The sequence below is a fragment of the Carassius gibelio genome, chromosome B18 (genome assembly GCF_023724105.1).
Source record: "Carassius gibelio isolate Cgi1373 ecotype wild population from Czech Republic chromosome B18, carGib1.2-hapl.c, whole genome shotgun sequence".
Classification (NCBI taxonomy): domain Eukaryota; kingdom Metazoa; phylum Chordata; class Actinopteri; order Cypriniformes; family Cyprinidae; genus Carassius; species Carassius gibelio.
The window spans coordinates 10,875,048-10,894,181 of record NC_068413.1 but is presented as its reverse complement, the minus strand read 5'-3'; the positions used below and the strand labels follow the sequence as shown (position 1 = coordinate 10,894,181).

General features: G+C 36.7%; 1 protein-coding gene across 3 annotated transcripts in view; it reads right to left on the bottom strand.

Annotated features, from left to right (window-relative positions):
* Positions 1–1,702: 1,702 nt before the first annotated feature.
* LOC127977045 (guanine nucleotide-binding protein G(o) subunit alpha) overlaps positions 1,703–19,134 on the bottom strand; it is an 82,434-nt gene continuing 65,002 nt past the window's right edge. The window contains exons 5-8 of one of the 3 annotated variants that reach the window (XM_052581721.1): positions 17,127–17,255; positions 16,078–16,207; positions 5,536–5,689; positions 1,703–4,003 (exon numbers count right to left, since the gene is read on the bottom strand). In XM_052581721.1, the coding sequence (XP_052437681.1) occupies positions 3,816–4,003; positions 5,536–5,689; positions 16,078–16,207; positions 17,127–17,255 (601 nt within the window). In that variant the 3' untranslated portion in view covers positions 1,703–3,815. Of the gene's footprint in view, positions 4,004–5,535; positions 5,690–11,249; positions 11,642–12,407; positions 12,562–16,077; positions 16,208–17,126; positions 17,256–19,134 lie in introns of those variants that run through there. The other 2 variants (XM_052581723.1, XM_052581722.1) reach the window with 2 other exon arrangements.

The following is a 19,134-nucleotide window of genomic DNA, read 5'->3' as shown; positions in this document are numbered from 1 at the left end:
AGATGTTGTGAAGACAACTTGCTGAAGTTCAAACCGAGCATTAGAATGGGGAAGAAAGGAGATTTAAGTAACTTTGAACTTGTAATCCTTGTTGATGCCAGACAGGGTGGTCTGAGTATTTCAAAAACTGCTGATCTACTGGGATTTTCACGCAAAACCATCTCTAGGGTTTACAGAGAATGGTCCTAAAAAGAGAAAATATCCAGTGGCTATATGCATTATGTGGATGAAAATGCCTTGTTGATGTCAGAGGTCAGAGGAGCATGGGCAGACTGGTTAGAGATGATCGAAAGGCAACAGTAACTTATATAACCACTTGTTACAACCAAGGTATGCAGAATAGCATCTCTGAATGCACAACAGGTCATACCCTGAAGCAGAAGACAACACCGGGTGCAGCTCCTGTCAGTTAAGAACAGGAAACGGAGGTTACAATTCATACAGGCTCACCTAAATTGGAAATGCATTGCCTGGTCTGATGAGTCTTTATTTCTGCTGCAACATTTAGATGGTAAAGTTAGAATTTGGCGTAAAGAACATGAAAGCATGGATCCATCCTGCCTTGTCTCAACGGTTCAGGCTGCTGGTGGTGTAATGGTGTGGGAGATATTTTCCTGGCACACTTTTGGCCCCTTAGTACCAATTAAACATTGTTTAAACACCATAGCCTACCTTTGTATTGTTGCTGACCATGTCCATCCCTTTAGGACTACAGTGTATCCATCTTCTGATGGCTACTTCCAGCAGGATAATGCACCATGTCACAAATCATCTCAGACTGGTTTCTTGAACATGACAAGGAGTTCACTTTACTCAGACGGTCTCCACAGTCACCAGATCTCAATCCAATAGAGCAGCTTTGGGATGCGGTGGAGCGGGAGATTCGCATCATGGATATGCAGCCCACAAATCTGGAGCAACTGCGTCATACTATCATGTCAATATGGACCAAAATCTCTGAAGAATGTTTCGAACACCTTGTTGAATCTATGCCAAACAGAATTAAGGCAATTCTGAAGGCCAGTACTAGTACGGTGTACCTAATAAAGTGGCCAGTGAGTGTACATAATTGGTGTCACTGACGCAGAGTCTTTCTTCACTGAAGCTATATAAAGCCTTTGTGTTGAGTTGGGTGGACACAGTCGATACCAATTACCTCTGCAGTTTCCCATCATAGTCTGCATTTCATCCTGCTATCTTAACACACACAAACTCTTCCTCTCATTTTCTCTCCCTCTCTTTCCATATGTGAAGCTCTCATTGCAATTATGATCCAATCAGAATGGCACAAAGTGCCACTTCCTCTTGAAGCGGTGGTATAGAGTGACTGAGCATCTCCTTCTCTCTCTAGAACCGTCTGAAGACACACTTAAAAGAGGCACAGAGACATAATTATTTCCCTTGGTGTTCACACACACTACCTTCATGTCCCCTATATCGCATACTGACAGTAAAAAATGCTGACAGTAAATAATATGTTGAATTGGAACGGATCATCTTACATTTAATCATGTGAATACTGTCTGTCCTTTTAGTATTTGATTAATGGCGGATAAGTTTACCTTAACGCATCGTTCATATGTTAACTGATCTCTAATGGTATCTGTATCGTCTCATTTATTTCAGTAATCAGTGAAATATATAAAACAACAATGCAGTTTAGCAGTGGTATGAATAACAATCAAAAGCGAAAAGCTCCAGGTTGTAGTCATGAAAACTGTGGCTTTTAATGTAAACACTACATTCGATTGGTTTTCCAGCACGAACATCCCACATGAAAGAACAACCATTCACTAAAGAAGAGGGAGAAAAAGCAGCACAAAAGCATTCACTTGGAGAGAAAAAGAAAGGATTAAAAAAAGAAGGGAATGAGAATCAAAATCAATGGTGGTTAAGGTAATTTTACAGGGTTTTTTTTTCTCTTTTTCTTTGAATTTCAAACTTAGAAGGCAGAGAGGGAGGAGAGATACATCTTTCCAAATCTACGTGTGATAGGTGAGAGCTGTGCTTTTCTATGCAGACCTGGAAGGTGTTTGAGTACAATTCTCAAAAAACCAAGAGAAAGCGCATGAATCTGTACAGCCGTGCACAGCCCCGCCCTCTCCGGCACCGGGGGCGGAGCCGTGCCACCAAAAAGTGGTTCGTTCAAACAAATCAAATAAAAAAAATCTATACATATACTGTAATTCAGGCTAAGTAAAGACATTGCAATGCAGAGCGAACAGGCAAAAAGAATCGGTACAGTTCATCAACATCAACATGGGTAAGTCGGTAAGAACAGTTCAAGAGTGGATCACAGGAACCCTTGCAAAATTCTTTTCTTTTTTTTAAAAAAAGGGGGAGAGAGGGAAAAAAAGTTCTGTAGCTACAGAGCACAAGAAATATACCTTTAATAATATTACAGAATAATCATTGATATTGGTATTGTTAACATCATCGTCATCATCGTTGTTTGTTATTATTGTCATCCTTTTTTATCTCTTTTTTTTCTCAATTATTTCTAAGATTCTAGAACTGGAGGATCTACAGCTTTCTACAAATACTGACAGCCCAATGACCTTCGTCTGCAAGCCTCCACATCATTTCCCTGAACACCCACATCTACCCGCCCACCCCTTAAACCCCGCCCCCACATGATGCCCATTCTTTTTGCTGCGTCTGTCTTTTCAGTTTTTTCTTTTTTTTTCCTCTTTTTTTTGGTTCTTTTTATTTTGTGTTTTATTATTTATTTTCGCACCATTAGCTATGTGAAGCAGTTAGCTGTTTCTTTATACAAAGGCTGAGGGGGTCATGCTATCAGTGACGGGGACTCCAATACCCAGCCAACTAAAACAGGAAGAAACCTAGGGAAAAGAAGGAATGAAGAGGGAAGGGTGACGACAGACGAGAGGTAGAAGAATGGATGAGGTGTAGTAAGTACAAAGGAAGTGTGTGGGACAGATGATCAATAAATAAATTAATAAATTAATCAACAACAATACAAAAGTAAAAGTTCCTTACAAGACAAATGTTAATAAGTTCTCATAACAGTGACCTAGTGTTTCTACGACTATTCCCAGACACGTCATTCTCAGAAGGTTGGCACTGATATGACATTTGCAATCATTGTACTGGTTCGACAGGCTCCAGGGCCGCATGCCAAGCGGCCCGGACCCTTCCCCAGAGAGCTGACCTACGGAAGTGACGGGGATGGGTTAGAGACGAAACATAAGAAAAGCCTGGGTGTTTCCATTCTCTATGATATCTAACGTTACTACAGTGATTCAAAATCCGAAACAAGGACACGCTACAAACGACTTGAACCGTAGTGCTCAAGGCTAGCATAACCGTGGATTTAGCTATCGTCACATTATCGTCAAAGGAAATTCATGTAGCCAGGCAAACATGTACAGGTCATCCCCACTGACTGATATCAATGTAATAAATATACATACAATGACATAAAACATACAAAAATAGTCAAAGAAAGACATTTTTCCAAAAAAAAAAAAAAAAAATGAAGGTTGTTTAGTTAAAACGATAAAGACAGTGGAAAACGGGGAGAACGAAACGTACGACAGCAAAGAAAAAAAAAAAAAACAACACAAAAAAGTCCCAACTTTGTTCTAAAACCATAAAGGCTGGGTTTCTATAAGAAATCAGTTCTGTTGGCAGCTCTTTGAAAGACAAACTAAAAACATTTCATATATATATATATAATATATTTATATATTTGTATATGCCTATTTTAAAATTATCATTATCATTATTTACCAACTTGCATTTTCAATAATAATCATTTCCAAAGAAGTGGCTCGAGAGGGAAGGGGCGGGCCTCAGTACAAGCCGCAGCCTCGCAGGTTGTTGGCGATGATGATGTCGGTCACGGCATCGAACACCACCTGGATGTTTCCTGTATCCGTGGCACAGGTCATGTGACAGTAGATCTCCTTATTAGGCGAGCGGTTCTTGCTTTCAAATTGTGCTTGGATGTAAGCGGCTGCATCGTCATAGGTGTTTGGACCTAGAGGCAGAGATCAATGAGTATGTGAGATCTGATATTATGGCAAAAATAAAAAATGACAAAAGTGGCACTCTGATCTTCAAATCGACTTTGTTCTTGTCACTCAAAACGCTCATTAACCCAGTATTTAAAATGACCTCGGTGACTTCTGACATTCACAAATGTCTCTTCTCTTCCGTTCTCTAATAGCCATGCATTCTTTAACCGGTCCCATTGAGTCCCATACTTTTAAAGTTCCATTGAGAAGCTGCCATATCCAGACCATTTAGATCAAAATTATTTGAACACTTTTTTCTTTCTTTCTTTTTTTTTTTTACATTTTAAATTAATTGAACTAGTTTCGTTTCATTAAAAAAAAAAAAAAATATCCAAACAAGATCTAATACTAGGCAATGCTTTTCTCATATGTCCTAAGTAACCAAAGATGGACTTAATCATAATATGAACATAAACAATATTGAACAATGTATCAAGATGCTGAAATATTGCATTTATCAACTTATAATTGCATTTAATTATAATTAATTAATTACACATACAAGTACTGTGTTTTCGGACAATATATTGAGATATTAATAAGATTGTTTAATAACTTAACCATTTCTTTATTTGTTTATAATTAGGTTAATTAATTATATAAGTTTATTATAATCAATTTAGACATTTTATATAAATACACTTTAATTGTCAGCATGCTACTGTGTCAAGTTTGAACAAATTATCAAGATACGGAGATATCGTATACTTTTTAATAATGTATGTATTCGTTAATGCATATACTTTACATATAATGCATAAACTATAATTGTCTAAGTACTTTTGTCTTAATTCTGAACATTATATATAGATGTGGAGACAGCTTTATTAATGTTAACATTGTAACTGTCAAAATATTTTTGTCTCAGTTTTGCACAATATATTGAGATATTATATATAATTTATTTAATAATTTACTTCATCAGTTTATAATTATATTCAATACATTTACTTTATAATAAATTAATACATTTTTACCAAATACTTTTGTCTTAATTTTGACAACTGTGTATTCAATTAATGAATTTATAATTATTTAATTAATAACATTATTTTAATATGTACTGTAATTAATGAATATTCTATTTTTAAAAATTAATTAATGTTTGGATGGATATTTTTGTATATAATGCAAATACATTTTTAATTGTGATTTAAGTGTCCACTGTAAGTGGAAAGCAACATTGAGGGTACTGCTGAAAAAGGAAGGGGGTCTAACGGAGGCAGTGAATTGTATTCTGCCGTGAAGAGAGTTTGACAGACCTGCAGACATCCCTCTGTGCCCACCTTTTACCCATGACTGCACAAGCAAGATTCAGCTACTGCTCCATCCTTGTTACAGTGCTATCAAAATGTAGTCCGAGTTCACACTGTGAATCCAAACTAATGGGTTTTTGACATCACTAAGCCTGATCTGACCAACCACAAGCATCCTTCTACCAGAGTTCAAATCTGTCCATGTTTATAGACTTTTTAACAACAGGAAGCATTCTTACCTGTGTATTCAGGGAAACAGATACTCAGAGGAGATTTCTTGATCTTTTCAGCGAATAGGTCTTTCTTGTTGAGGAAGAGAATGATGGAAGTGTCAATGAAGAATTTGTTGTTACAGATGGAATCGAACAGCATAAGAGACTCGTGCATGCGATTCTGCAAAAGGAGAAGAAACCAGAATGGAGGATAGACAGAGAAAAAGAGGCAGACAGAAAAACCAGAAACATTTAGTGGAGAAATACATACAGCAACAGTCAAGATAAGCAACTACAGTAGCTGAAGCCCACAAAAAGCAAAGAAAGAAACTATGGTTTCAACCTACACAAGTTTGGTGACATTATTCATATCTGCTCGATCCAATAGTGATGATTCACCGCAAAGATTCTAATTCTACAGAGAAAATAATATCAATCTGTGTTTACATGCAGAAGATGCAGGACTCGAAAAAAAACGCCACGCACAAGTTTCACGAGTACTTTATTCATTCATGTCATATAAATAGACATCCATTGTTCAATAAATAATCACAGCAGTGAGACTCACATACAAACAATAATTACAGCAGTTTGACAAAAACAAACAAACAAAAAGTGATGGACGGTGAGATTACAGTAATATGTTTGATGGGAGAGCATGTCTGCCGGGTCCTGCTGTATTTAATCAGCATCAAATATGAATTAAACACTACGATGAAACTCACAATTTCAAATTTAAGTACCATTTCAAGTAAATGATTCAACATTAGCAAAACGCACCGCTTGAACTTATCACATTAGTCAGTCTGGTGAAAGGAGTCTGGATACATCACCAACAGTTTTTTGTACTGCGGCTACAAGCCAGGGAACAATTTGGCGTTTGTCCCTCAGCAACGGACAGACTCAATTACCCTTGAGTTTCTTTACCTTGGCCACTGACCTAATTACACATGTGTCTGAGCTGACAATTGACGTGCATTAGCCAGCCGTCTCGTTACTCGTCATTCTTTAAAATCATAATCCAAATTTTATGGCCCATCAAACTGGGATTAAGGTCAAAGGAGTTTACTTAAAATGATACTGCTTTCCCATAACACTCTTTGTTTGGCTTCTACAATGAAAGTCACTATACGGCTATATACGCTCTCTAAATATATAAAAACTGACCATTTATAGACCTGAACAATGGCTTAGTACTGACACTGGCCTTATAATAACACATAACTGGCAGTCATAAAGACCAACTTTTTAAAATTGAGATATATACATTGCCTAAAAGCTGAATAGCTGAATTAATAAGCATTCGATTATTAATGTATGGTTTGTTAGGATAGGACAATTTTTGGCCAAGATGCAACTGTTTGAATAACTAGAATCTGAGGGTGCAAAAAAAAAATAAAGAAAAGAAAAATCTAAATATGGAGAAAATCACCTTTAAAGTAGTCCAAAGGAAGTTCTTAGTGATGCATTTTTTTTAATTAAGTTTTAATATATTTACAGAAGGAATTTTCACAAATTATCTTCATAGAACATGATTTTTACTTAATATCCTAATGATTTTTGGCATTTAAAAAAAAAAAGATAATTTTGACCCATACAATGTATTGGTGGCTATTGCGACAAATATACCAGTGCTACTTATGACTGGTTTTGTAGTCCAGGGTCACATATTATGAAGTTTGAACCACTGAAAGAATGGTAAAGGAGAAAAGAAAAAAGATACAGGACTCCACAGGGTCTTTCAGATAATTTAGTCATGCAGTGCATCTGCTCCCAAACTACAATTTGTGTTGCACGAGATTACAAATTCCTTTCATCAGACATTCAAATCTGCTTCAAGTCCACTTCCCTGAAAGTCATGATATAATTCACACATCGACTAAAGTGATCCTATGGAGAGGTGAATATTAGCACTGTGTACACATATTCCAGCAAACATCCAAAGCACATATGGCACTGTGAATCACTGTCAATTACATATCTGTATTTTCACATTCAAAGAGACTCAAAGCAGGCCAAGGTCTGAGTTCAATGCAATGCACGTGAGCCTACCTTCTCTAAAGAAAGCTACAGCTGATCAGACCGAAGAGTCCATTCAGTACCTGTAACATTCAGTCCCACCCTTAGATATGACTAACACTACTGCACACTGCGACCAGCAATCAAGCAGGATAGTATAACATAGACTCAACTACAAACAAAACAGCAGACAGTGTATGGTTAGACAGCTCTGTGATTCTATTACTTCAATCATACTAATATGAAGCACATAACTCCAGTTGTTGCATATGTGCATGTGATTCTTATGTGTGTGTGTGTGTGTGTGTGTATTGTTCAAAAGTTTGGGGTCAGAATCTTGCTTCTCTTGAGCAATGATGCATTCAACTGATCAGTAAAGATTATCACATTGTTACAAAAAAATCTATTTGAAGTAACTGTTGTTATTAAATTTCTATTCATCAAAGAATCCTAAACAAATGAGTCATAGTCTCCATAGAAATATTAAACTGTTTTGAACATTTGGCAATATAATAAAACAATATTTCTTAATCACCACATCAGCACATTAGAATGATTTCTGAAGGATCATGCGACACTGAAGACTAAAGTAATGTATGATGAAATGTATTGTAGCATTCCCATGAAAGGAATATATTGCATTTTATATATAAAGTTTTGGTAACACTTTATTTTGATAGTCCACTTTAGACATTCTACTAGCAGTAAGTAACTTTGCAACTACATGTCAACTAGCAGTTAGTATTAGTAGACTGTATGCTTAATATCTTCTAACACTTTCTTTGTCAACTTATTGTCAACTAATACTAAGCCTAAACCTACCCCTAACACTAACCCTAAACCTACCCTAACAGTCTACTCTGAGAGTTAGTTGACATGTAGTTGCAAATTTCTGAGATTTAGTTGATATGTAGTCGACATGTAGTTACAAAGTTACTTACAGTCAGTAGAATGTCTAAAGTGGACTATCAAAATAAAGTGTAACCAAAGTTTTAGAATAGAAATGTTGAATAAATATAAATATGAATATTAATGTCTTTTCAGATCAAATAAAAGATGCAGCTGTGTTAAAATAAATCTTGCTGGCCCCAAACTTTAATGTACAGTATATATAGAGAGATCAGATATATATGTGGTACAAATCTAGTTATTAAATTTTTCTATGTAGTTACAGTCAGCTTTGTCTGTTCTCAAAATGCAATGAGCTAAACAAATAAGACAGATTTTGAATCTTTGGAATGTCCTGGGTGTCTGGTTTAAAAGGTCCAAAATCCAATTTTGAAGAGTAACACGTCCCGTTGTTTTTAGGATGCTAAGAGGCTAACATTTTGGCGGTTTGGCTCAGGGCATCGGACATTTGCACTCTCTTCTAAATGCCAAGTAAATGTCAAGCCTAGTGTTTCATCAACACGCTGAGATTGCTGCCAACTCAGAACACATGTAATATGAGCCAGCTTTAGAATATTCACTGAGATTCATATCCATAATGCATTCATTTGAAAATAATGCATGTGTATGGATCATCATTATAGTGCCACTTAAATAGTCATGGGGATTTAAAATATCACCACATAATCTCATTGAATCTGGAATTATTTATCGGCATACTGTGTAATAAGGAAAAAATTATATGTCAGACTTTACAAGCTCAGCTACAGCTGCAAAAAGAAGAAACTAGTGGAAGTTTGGCACCAATTTTCCCTTTAAAATATCTCCTGACCTCTCTCTAACACACCAGGAAGGTGTCAGGAAGGACATTCAAAGCACATTCCTGTATTTGTAACAACGTACCAAAATCAATAATCATTAAAGCTGCAAGCAGCGATGAACGGGCCCTCGCACCCGGGCTCACCGGCAGCGAGTGGCTTTAGTTAATAGGTGAACGGTGAGAAATATGCGTTTAAACTCATAAATATAAGTAGAATATATCAATGTTTATTCCAGCAGGTGGTGCTATCATTTTAATGGAATATTGGCCTTCAGATGTGTTTAGGGAAGGACTCTTATCGAACATGTGAAGTATGGGGAAGATCGAACATTTTATGCCTGAGTTACAACAACTTCTCTTGCTGTGGCGAGACATCAAATTGTGCCAAGGCGTTATGGACACGCCCTTTAACAAAAACTCAAGATCTCCATAATTTAACATTGCACAGGCCTTTAGACTAGACTGACCACAAAAAAATTACACTTCTGTCAAAAGATTTCTAGGAGTAGCTTGTCGCAGCATAAAACATATCACTTCCTGTTGCCAGCAGGTGGCGCTATGACTATAACTGAATATGGGCATGTAGATCTGTTAAGGGCAGAAGTCTTATCTAACATGTGAAGTTTGGGGCAGATTGGACATTGTATGTCTGAGTTACAGCAACTTCCTTTTTCATGGTGAAACATCGTAATTTGTCAGGCCGCCATGGACACGCTCTTTATCGAAACCTCAAGATCTTTACAATTTAACATTGCAAAGGCCTTTAGATTTAACTGACCAAGTTTGGTGTTGATCGGAATAAATTTCTAGGAGGAGTTCGTTAAAGTACAACCCCTGAAAATGGCAAAAAAAACGCCAATTTTGCAGAGATAATTCTAAATAACCGACTTCCTGTTGGGATTCGGATTTCGTACCAAGAGACTTTTTTGTAGGTATTGGTGTGTTACATGTGTGTACCGATTTTTGTAAATGCACGTGAAACATAGCTCGAGGTGCACTCCGTTGAAAATGTATAGGTGGCGCTATGGAGCCATTTCGCCACACCCAATGGAATATTGGCCTTCAGTTGTGTTCAGGCCAGGACTCTTATCAAACATGTGAAGTTTGGGGAAGATCAGACATTTTATGCCTGAGTTACAAATTTTATTCCCATGGCGAGACATCAAACGTTGTCACGTCGCCAAGGACACACCCTTTATCGAAAACTCAAGATAATCACAATTCAATATCGCAAAGGCCTTTAGATTAAACTGACCATAACACAATTTAGATTTTATTAGATTTCTAGTAGTTCATTGCAGCGTAAGGCATTCACTTCCTGTTGCCAGCAGGTGGCGCTATGACTATAACTAAATTTGGGAATGTTGATCTGTTCAGGTCAGGAGTCTTATCAAACATGTGAAGTTTGGTGCAGATTGGACATTTTATGTCTAAGTTATAGCAACTTCATTTTTCATGGCGAAACATCGAAATTCACCAAGCCGCCACAGACACACCCTCAAACGAAAACTCTAGATCTTCGCAATTTAACATCGCAAAGGCCTTTAGATTACACTGACAAACTTTGGTGTTGATCTGAATAAATCTCTAGGAGGAGTTCGTTAAAGTACAACCCCCGGAAATGGCAAAAATGACAAAATTTCGGATGAGAAAAAAAATAATAACTGACTTCCTGTTGGGATTTGGATTTCGTACCAAGAGACTTTTTTGTAGATATTGGTGTGTTACATGTGTGTACCGATTTTCATACAAGAACGTGAAACGTAGCTCAAGATGCACTTCGTTGAAAATTTATAGGTGGCGCTGTCGAGCCATTTTGCCACACCCACCTTAGCAAACCATTGCATACCTAATATTTTTCCAGCTCTGACGTGTCTGCCAAGTTTCATGACTTTTCGAGAAAGTTTCAGAAAAATAATAATAATAATAATAATAATAATAATAAACAACACAGAAACAAGAGGGTCCTCACACCATCGGTGCTCGGGCCCTAAATAGTTGAGTTGAGACCTTTGGTTTAAATTTAGAACATAAATTAAAGAAGAGCTCTGTGAGAACTGTGAGATTTGAGTTAGTTCTCACCTTATAAAAGGCCAACGAATGAACCGACAGACACAACTGGAGACATTTAAAAGTATAAAACAAAGACAAAATGTCATATCTGACTACAGTTGCCACTGTATTTGGGGGTTGTGTAAGAGCTGGACCTCAGTGTGGGTTAGTAAAGGCCACAGAAGCGCAGGTTGTTAGCGATGATGACATCGGTGACAGCGTCAAACACAAACTGAATGTTGTCTGTGTCTGTGGCACAGGTGGTGTGCGAGTAGACCTCCTTTTCGACTGACTTGTTCTTACTCTCGTACTGAGACTGAATGTAGCCCACTGCTTCCATGAACGTGTCTGAACCTGCAGCACAGGATGAGTCAATTAGAAAAAGTAAATAAAAGAAAACCGTGAGGGAGGCAAACAATTGAAAAAAAAATATATATATATAATAAATAAATAGGCAAAAAAAAAAAATTTACATTTGCAAAGGTTAGCAAAAAAGAATGAAAACAATGGTGGTAAATGTAAACTGGAAACTGAACACTAAATCAGCATGCGCATGTTATTTTAACAAAGTAATAAATCACTTTTGATTCAAAGGCATCAAAACTTCAGATAGCAGAAGAAAAATACTGAGCAAAGTATTTATTTTTGCAAAAAATATTTTTGCTGAAAATATTTTCCCTCAGGCAGCAAAACGTCAAGCCATTTTTCCCTGACTACAGTTACGCCGCACATTCTCAGGAAAGATCTTTCTGTCTCTCAGCCTTATTTGTGATTGTTTGTGGAGCCTGTCTTCCATATATCATTCAGTATAACATGTGAGGGAATGTTTAAAAGCAGCTATGGAGGAAGATTACAAGCACTGAGCTACAAAAAAATACAAAAGTAAATCGAAGATGACTGTTTTACTTTCCCACAGTGCTGGAAAATACAGAAATGTAGGCTGTCCAGATTTGGCATGTGTATCCATCCACAAGGAATAAAATACCAGGATGGTTCTTTTCCTGAAGATTTATTGTGCTAATTGGCTTCTGAAAAGTTTTACTCTACAATCCTCTCCACATCAATTATTTTGTCTTTCTTCCTTTGCAAGCATTTCACAACACCAGGATAATGAGTTTACCTGTGTACTCTGGGAAGCAGATACTTAAGGGAGATTTCTTAATTTTCTCCTCAAATATGTCCTTCTTGTTGAGAAAGAGAATGATGGAGGTGTTTGTGAACCATTTGTTGTTACAGATGCTGTCAAACAGCTTCAAGGACTCGTGCATGCGGTTCTGAAAAAAGAAAAATAAGACATCAACATCATTTACAGACATGCATTCACAGAAACAGACATACACATTTACTAAGCTATAAATGTGAAATATTTTATATGTATATAATTTTACACATACATATTCCAACCTTTATTTATTTATTTATTTATTTTCATTTTTAAAATAAAAAAATAAACAATAAAATCAAATATTTAGATTATATATACTGATTTAGCTCACAAAATTAACCCCAAATTATAGCTAAGTAAACCCACATACACACACTCGCTCCCAGGCGCTCTTATAAACACTCGCACACACATTCAGGTGCAATCACACTTTGAGTGCAAAATTAGAATTTGAAGTGAGAAATGAACAGAAAATAGAAAGGAAATTTAACAAAGAGCCAAGAAGCCAGAAAAGGAAACTAAACATATTCTGCTACCTAAAAAATGTAGTACTTTTCTCATCATGATGGTATACAATGCATCTCATGTTAATTATAATGAGAAAATGACAAAGATATACTGTCCTTATTTTCATATGCAATTAATAATTGATTATTCTGCTCATTATTTGTTTGTCATCTGATTGGTAATGAATTCAGAGTTGGAAGCAGTGAATCTCTCTTTGATGTGTCCGATCATTTTAGGAGGAAACTGGAAAGAACAAGGTCAGCAGATCACTTTAGCCAGCAACGACCCATTACAAATTGAGCTTTTGGAAAGAGCCAGCAATGCATCTAGAATATCTGATATAATTTAGTGACTGAAACTAGCATATATCAGAGACAAGCAAACATTTAAAGGGGTAGTTCATCAAAAAATGAAAATTGTGTATGACATTCTTTCAACTGTATAAGACAAAGCAAGATTTTCGTCCGTACAATTAAAGTCAATGGGGTCCAAAACAACATCTGACCCCACTGACTTTCACTGTATGGACGCATTTGGCAAATAAGATAAACATACATTTTATTTGCAGTTTAAAAAATCATTTTTACAGTGTGTAGAGAATTGAAATGATAACAGAATTTTCATTTTGCCTTTCATTTTTCTGTCTGTTTAATTTACAGCACAACATAAGGCCTACTGCTTCCAGCTCTTTTTAGTACGTGCTTCAACTGAGATTGGAAATGATAATTTCATACCTGTGGAAGGGCCGCTTGTAGAGCTGGGCTGGATTGCTTAGTGATTGGTTAGAGAAGAAAGCCGATGGCGAGAGATGACAGGAGAGCAGCTGAGATGTTTTGAAGGAGAGACTAAAATGCAGAGGTGGCCGCTGGAGGCCACGGGAGCAGCCGAGAGGAACCGGACATGCACCAGAACCCAACACTTCACTCACATATCCCACCCCCAGATATGCTAAACAACAGTGGAGCAATGCAGAATCGCTCCATGCGTTGTCACAGATGAAGAAAAGAACAGCTCTAAACAAAAGCCTCACACAGGTCAAACTGGAACCCACAGTGTTTGAAGAAAATAAATGCATGTCTGTTGAAACGGAGGAGGAAAGGCCACAATGTGCACAGGAGAGATGTTCGGGACAGAATGCCAGATGGCAAATGCGTAAACACTGATAGAGAGCTGAATGGACATTCACAGGATCTGTACGTGTGTTCATCCCGTTTGTTTCGCCAGGACTTTCTTACAGAATAATAGAATCTGTCTTTGTTTTTTATCGCTTCCATAGATCAGGTGAATATGGGCGCCTGAGAGTTGCTGTATTTATGGGGAGCCACTTTTCTAGTCATAAAAGCCCTACTATGTTCAAAACGCGTCACCGTAAATCCCTCTGATGTTGTAAAAATTCTCTTATCAGCGTTTGTCAAGAGAGTGTGTGTCTGGGCAGATCTGAGGCCTGTGTCACACGCAGACGTCGAAGCATGACTCATCACACCTGCCATGAATCAATTGGCATGGTCAGAGAATCAATCAATAGCGTGAGGACATTAATAATTCTTTGTTTTTTTCTATTAAAGGAAACTGCAAAAGAGTTCACAGAACTTAAAAGAAGTTTGAATGGCTTTGTGTTGAACTTTGTGTCTACTTAGTGCCAAGTTCTGTCCTGAAACTCTAGTTGGCAAAGGCAGATGGGTCCTTAACTCAAACTGATAATATTTTCAGTGTTAAACTACTTGGCACAAGCTGATTGTTTCATGCTGCATTCACAGCCAATGAGCTTGCTGCTTTATATTTAAATTGATAGTTAGCATTCACTAGAGCCTTTCGCAGTGCGCTTTCAGTGTTCCTCTGAAACCCTCCACCTTCCCCAGCTCCACCTGTATAGATCTGTTACGTATGTATTATGTAACGTTCCTTTCTAAAAATGTTATTTTATTTCTTTTATTACACACTTTCAACTTAATTACAGTTTCCTTTATTTAGTATTTTAACAGCTAAATTTAATATAGTTATGTGTATGTCATCTCATGCTGTCTATAAGAAATGGACATGGTGAGCAAAGTGCCTGTTAAACTAATGACAACATCAGGAGACAAACCACTCGACTCAGTCTACATGCTGACCTCAACACATGACTAGGGTAACAATGAAAAATGATTACCATTTTAAGTAGATCCTGACATCACAAGATAAGAAGTTACTAAACATGTTGCTAAAACATTAAAAACTGGAAGAAATTCCAGACACGTGCAACCATATTATTTATTCATGCCCCAGTAGGAACCCCAGCACTCTGAGAAACCATTATGTGCGCGGCTAGTTAGCAGAGGATAAGCAATTGCAACACACACATGACAGCTACAATACTCAGCACTATGCCGTTATTAGGTTTATCCAAATAATTGTTTTGTTTTTCATTAAATTTTGCTTAAATTTGATGGTACAGTGTTTGGGGCATCAAAACATGACCCATGATTCAAACCCAGGCCACCCACAATTTAGAGCATGTTTGCTAGCAGCTCATCTCCAACAGGCTTACAAAAAAAAGAATGCCAATAATAATTAAACAAATACAAATGCTAATAATGGTATTATAATTTTTTTGACTATTGTTAACTATTTTTAAGAATTTTACAGTATGCACAAGATGACACATACAGCATAAGTATTATCTCTGTGCCGATTAGTGTGGGAGTTCACAATGGAGGCCTATTTTATCAACACCACTGACCTTAAACATTTCTAAAAACCAGCTAAACAAAAGCTATTCTGTGGCCCTGTTTTAATTATAAGGCAGAGAATGATCACACACAGCATATCATGTTCACTTGAATAGCAGCGTAATTGCAATTACAGTGTTCAACAGTGGATGAAGATCATGTAGCCTGCATCATGTAGTTACAGCAGTGCTGTCCATCAAGATTTGAAGTCTTTGAGATAATCTCATCCAAGGCAGAAAATGTCCAAATACCCATAAATCATGTTTGTTAGTGTGTTAAATGTGCACACTCGAGTGTATATGAAACACAGAAGGTGAGTGTGCGCATGCAATTGAGTCTGTGTGTGTCAGAGCATAAGCACAGATGTGTGCATTTGTGTCTCTGGGTGTGAGTGTGTGTATAGTACTCACCGTGGTCTCGTCTTCATGGAGCACTTGGTCATATCCACTCAGAGCCACACAGAAGATAATGGCGGTCACGTCCTCAAAGCAATGGATCCATTTCTTCCTCTCCGACCTCTGACCTCCCACATCAAACAGCCTGAGTGGACACAACTCAGCATGAGCTCAGAACACAACAGTGCAAGCAACATGCTGTACATTACTGTTCAGTACATTTTTTTCAAGAAATTAATACTTTTATTCAGCAAGGACAGCAAAGACATTTATAATCTAATAAAAGATTTTAAATAAATGCTGTTCATTTGAACTTTCAATTCTTCAAAGAATCCTCAGTATCCACAAAAAGGGATCATGTGACATTGAAGATTGAAATAATGGCTTTCGAAGATGTATCTTTGCCATCCCAGGAATAAATTACACTTAAAAAAAATGTTAAGAGGAAATACTAATGATATTTCACAAAATGATTGCTCAAATAAATGCAGCCTTTTGTGTCGATTATGATTATACTTAAGACTGTTATATGACTTTAAATCTTAAATATGTAATGATTTTCACCAAATATCATTAGCAGATGTGTCATTCACATACTAGAATCTGCTTCAGATTGAACATGCAATTCTGCTGTCAACTGAGCTCCTGCCCTTTTCTACAAAAATGCTAGCTTCTGCTGTAACAGTATGGTGTGCTTCTAAATCTGTCTTCAGAATAATAGTGGCAGATCTGCCTGTCTATCTCCCATCAACACTTTTATTTCACGTGCTATCTGTTGAGAGAGTGTAAAAACCGTGTGAGATGATATGAAGTGAGATGATGTCAGTGTTTCGAGATATTCTTCTACATTAATCTTGGTCTACAACCACTCCAGTTGTAACGTGACTTAAAAACACTTTTTGCTACACATATTAGATCAGGCTTTTTTCATCTGAAACATGGTCCAATTGTGATTCATGAATGAGTGAAAATAATAAAAACTGTAGTAGTCTAACAGCCGGCGAAAGGCTCTGAATTACACGACGTACATTCTGATGCATAAATCACACGGCAATCAGTCTCACCTGAAGTGCAGGTTCTTGAAGGTGAAGTGGGTTTCTACAATCCCAGTGGTCTTCACTCGAGTTCGCAGAATGTCCTGCTCTGTGGGCTGGTAGTCTGGAGCACCAATCCGATCTAAACTGTCTAAGTAACTGAAGGAAGAAAGATGGAATGTCAGTTAGAACCCACAGTTTTTCACAGAACCTGCCATTCACATGAAGCAGAAAACAGATACTAGTAGATTTTTTTTTAAGCAAGGAAATTCAAAGCATGTTGTTTTTATTTCTTAATGCATAAAATTATCATAAATCAATCTCTTAAAATAGTGTTTGTGAATACACTAAACAATGAAAAACAGTATTTCAGCACAAAATCCTATAATTTATTCCAGCCACACACACACACATATATATATATATAGCAATAAAACTAAGAAGAAAAAAAAAACTTTCATATTTCAAGCCTGCATTCAATTGATCAAAATTGTCAATAAAGGCATTTACTGTATAATTTTACATGCTGCGGTTTTGTTTTTGTTGTTGTTGTCGTTTAAACTTATCACTACAAAATGTCTCCACCAAAAATGATGTCTGAAGGATCATGTGACATTGAAGCCTGGAGTATTGATTGCTGAAAATTCAACTTCCATCACAGGAATAAATTACATTTTAAAACTATAAGACAATTATTTTAAATAGTAATACTATTTAACAATATTACTGCATTTTTGATCAAACAGGTGCAGCTTTGCTCAGCACAGGTGACAAACGTATTAAAAAACTAAAATAAAATCTAAGTGATTTCCCCTGTCATCTTTTGTTGACAGTTGCCCATTTATGCTCTTACAGAAAAAAAAGACTGCTTATCATTTAATAGATTTATCAAATCAGATTAGAGCCCATCTCACTTAAGTCACAATCTTAGACACAGGAAGTGAATCAGACTACAGGACATAAAGTATAAGTCAGAATAAAGCATTAAACATCATTCTTGCGCCACTCACAGCTGACACACACATGCACACACACTATCCTTTTCAAAACGCAACAGTGATGCAAGCAGACAGAGAGGACCGAGCCCGCTTTTCAACAATGTGTGATGCATATTCTCCAAGGGTGTGGATGTCATTTATCTTCCAGATGAAAAAAACAGTGAATTATGTGTGCCTCCAAATTGGATGCCAGTTGAATTGAAGGTCGAAACATCCATCAAAGCCTTTGGCTTGTAATACTTGTAGACAGTAGACAATAATGGATGATTACATCAAAATGCAATTCCAAAAATGTTTTGACACATTTAGAAGGAAATTACTGCTGGAAACGTATTTGGTTCTTAAACGATTATCATTCCGGATCAGTTTGAGTTTTCATTTTGTATCCTCATTTTGTATAATTATATCTTGTATATTGTCCCTTTTTGCTTCTCTCTCTTTCTTCTATCCCTTCTTTCCTGACCATCTGTGGCAAAGTGATGTTGCAGTAGGTTTCCTTGGTTGCTGCAGAATTCTTCGGGGAAATGTGAACATTCCACTGTCGCTACTGTCTTCTGCGCTCAACTACACCAAAGTCCCTTCACAGAATATATCCTGCTAAAGATTAGTGTGTTTTCTTCTGGATATAGATTACAAGTCAGCCACCATCTGACTTGTAATTCCTCCTATAGCTACATAGCTAAATTCTACGTACAGTAATGTTTGAGCTAATGAAATAATACTCGATTAATGAAAGCATGCATGACAAAGACTTATTTAGCAAGGATGCAATTAATTAATTAAAAGCAACAGGAAAGGTATTTATAATCATACAAAATTGAATTGTACTGTTTCAAATAAAAGCTGTTCTACTTTTCTAAGTTTCTATTCATCAAAGAATCCTGAAAAAAAATGTGTCAGTTTCCACAAAAATATTAAGCAGCACAACTGTTTTCAAAATTGATAATAATACTGAGCACCGAATCAACATATTAGAATGAATTCTGAAGCATCATGTGACACTGAAGGCAGCATTTAAAAAACACAATAATATAAAACAG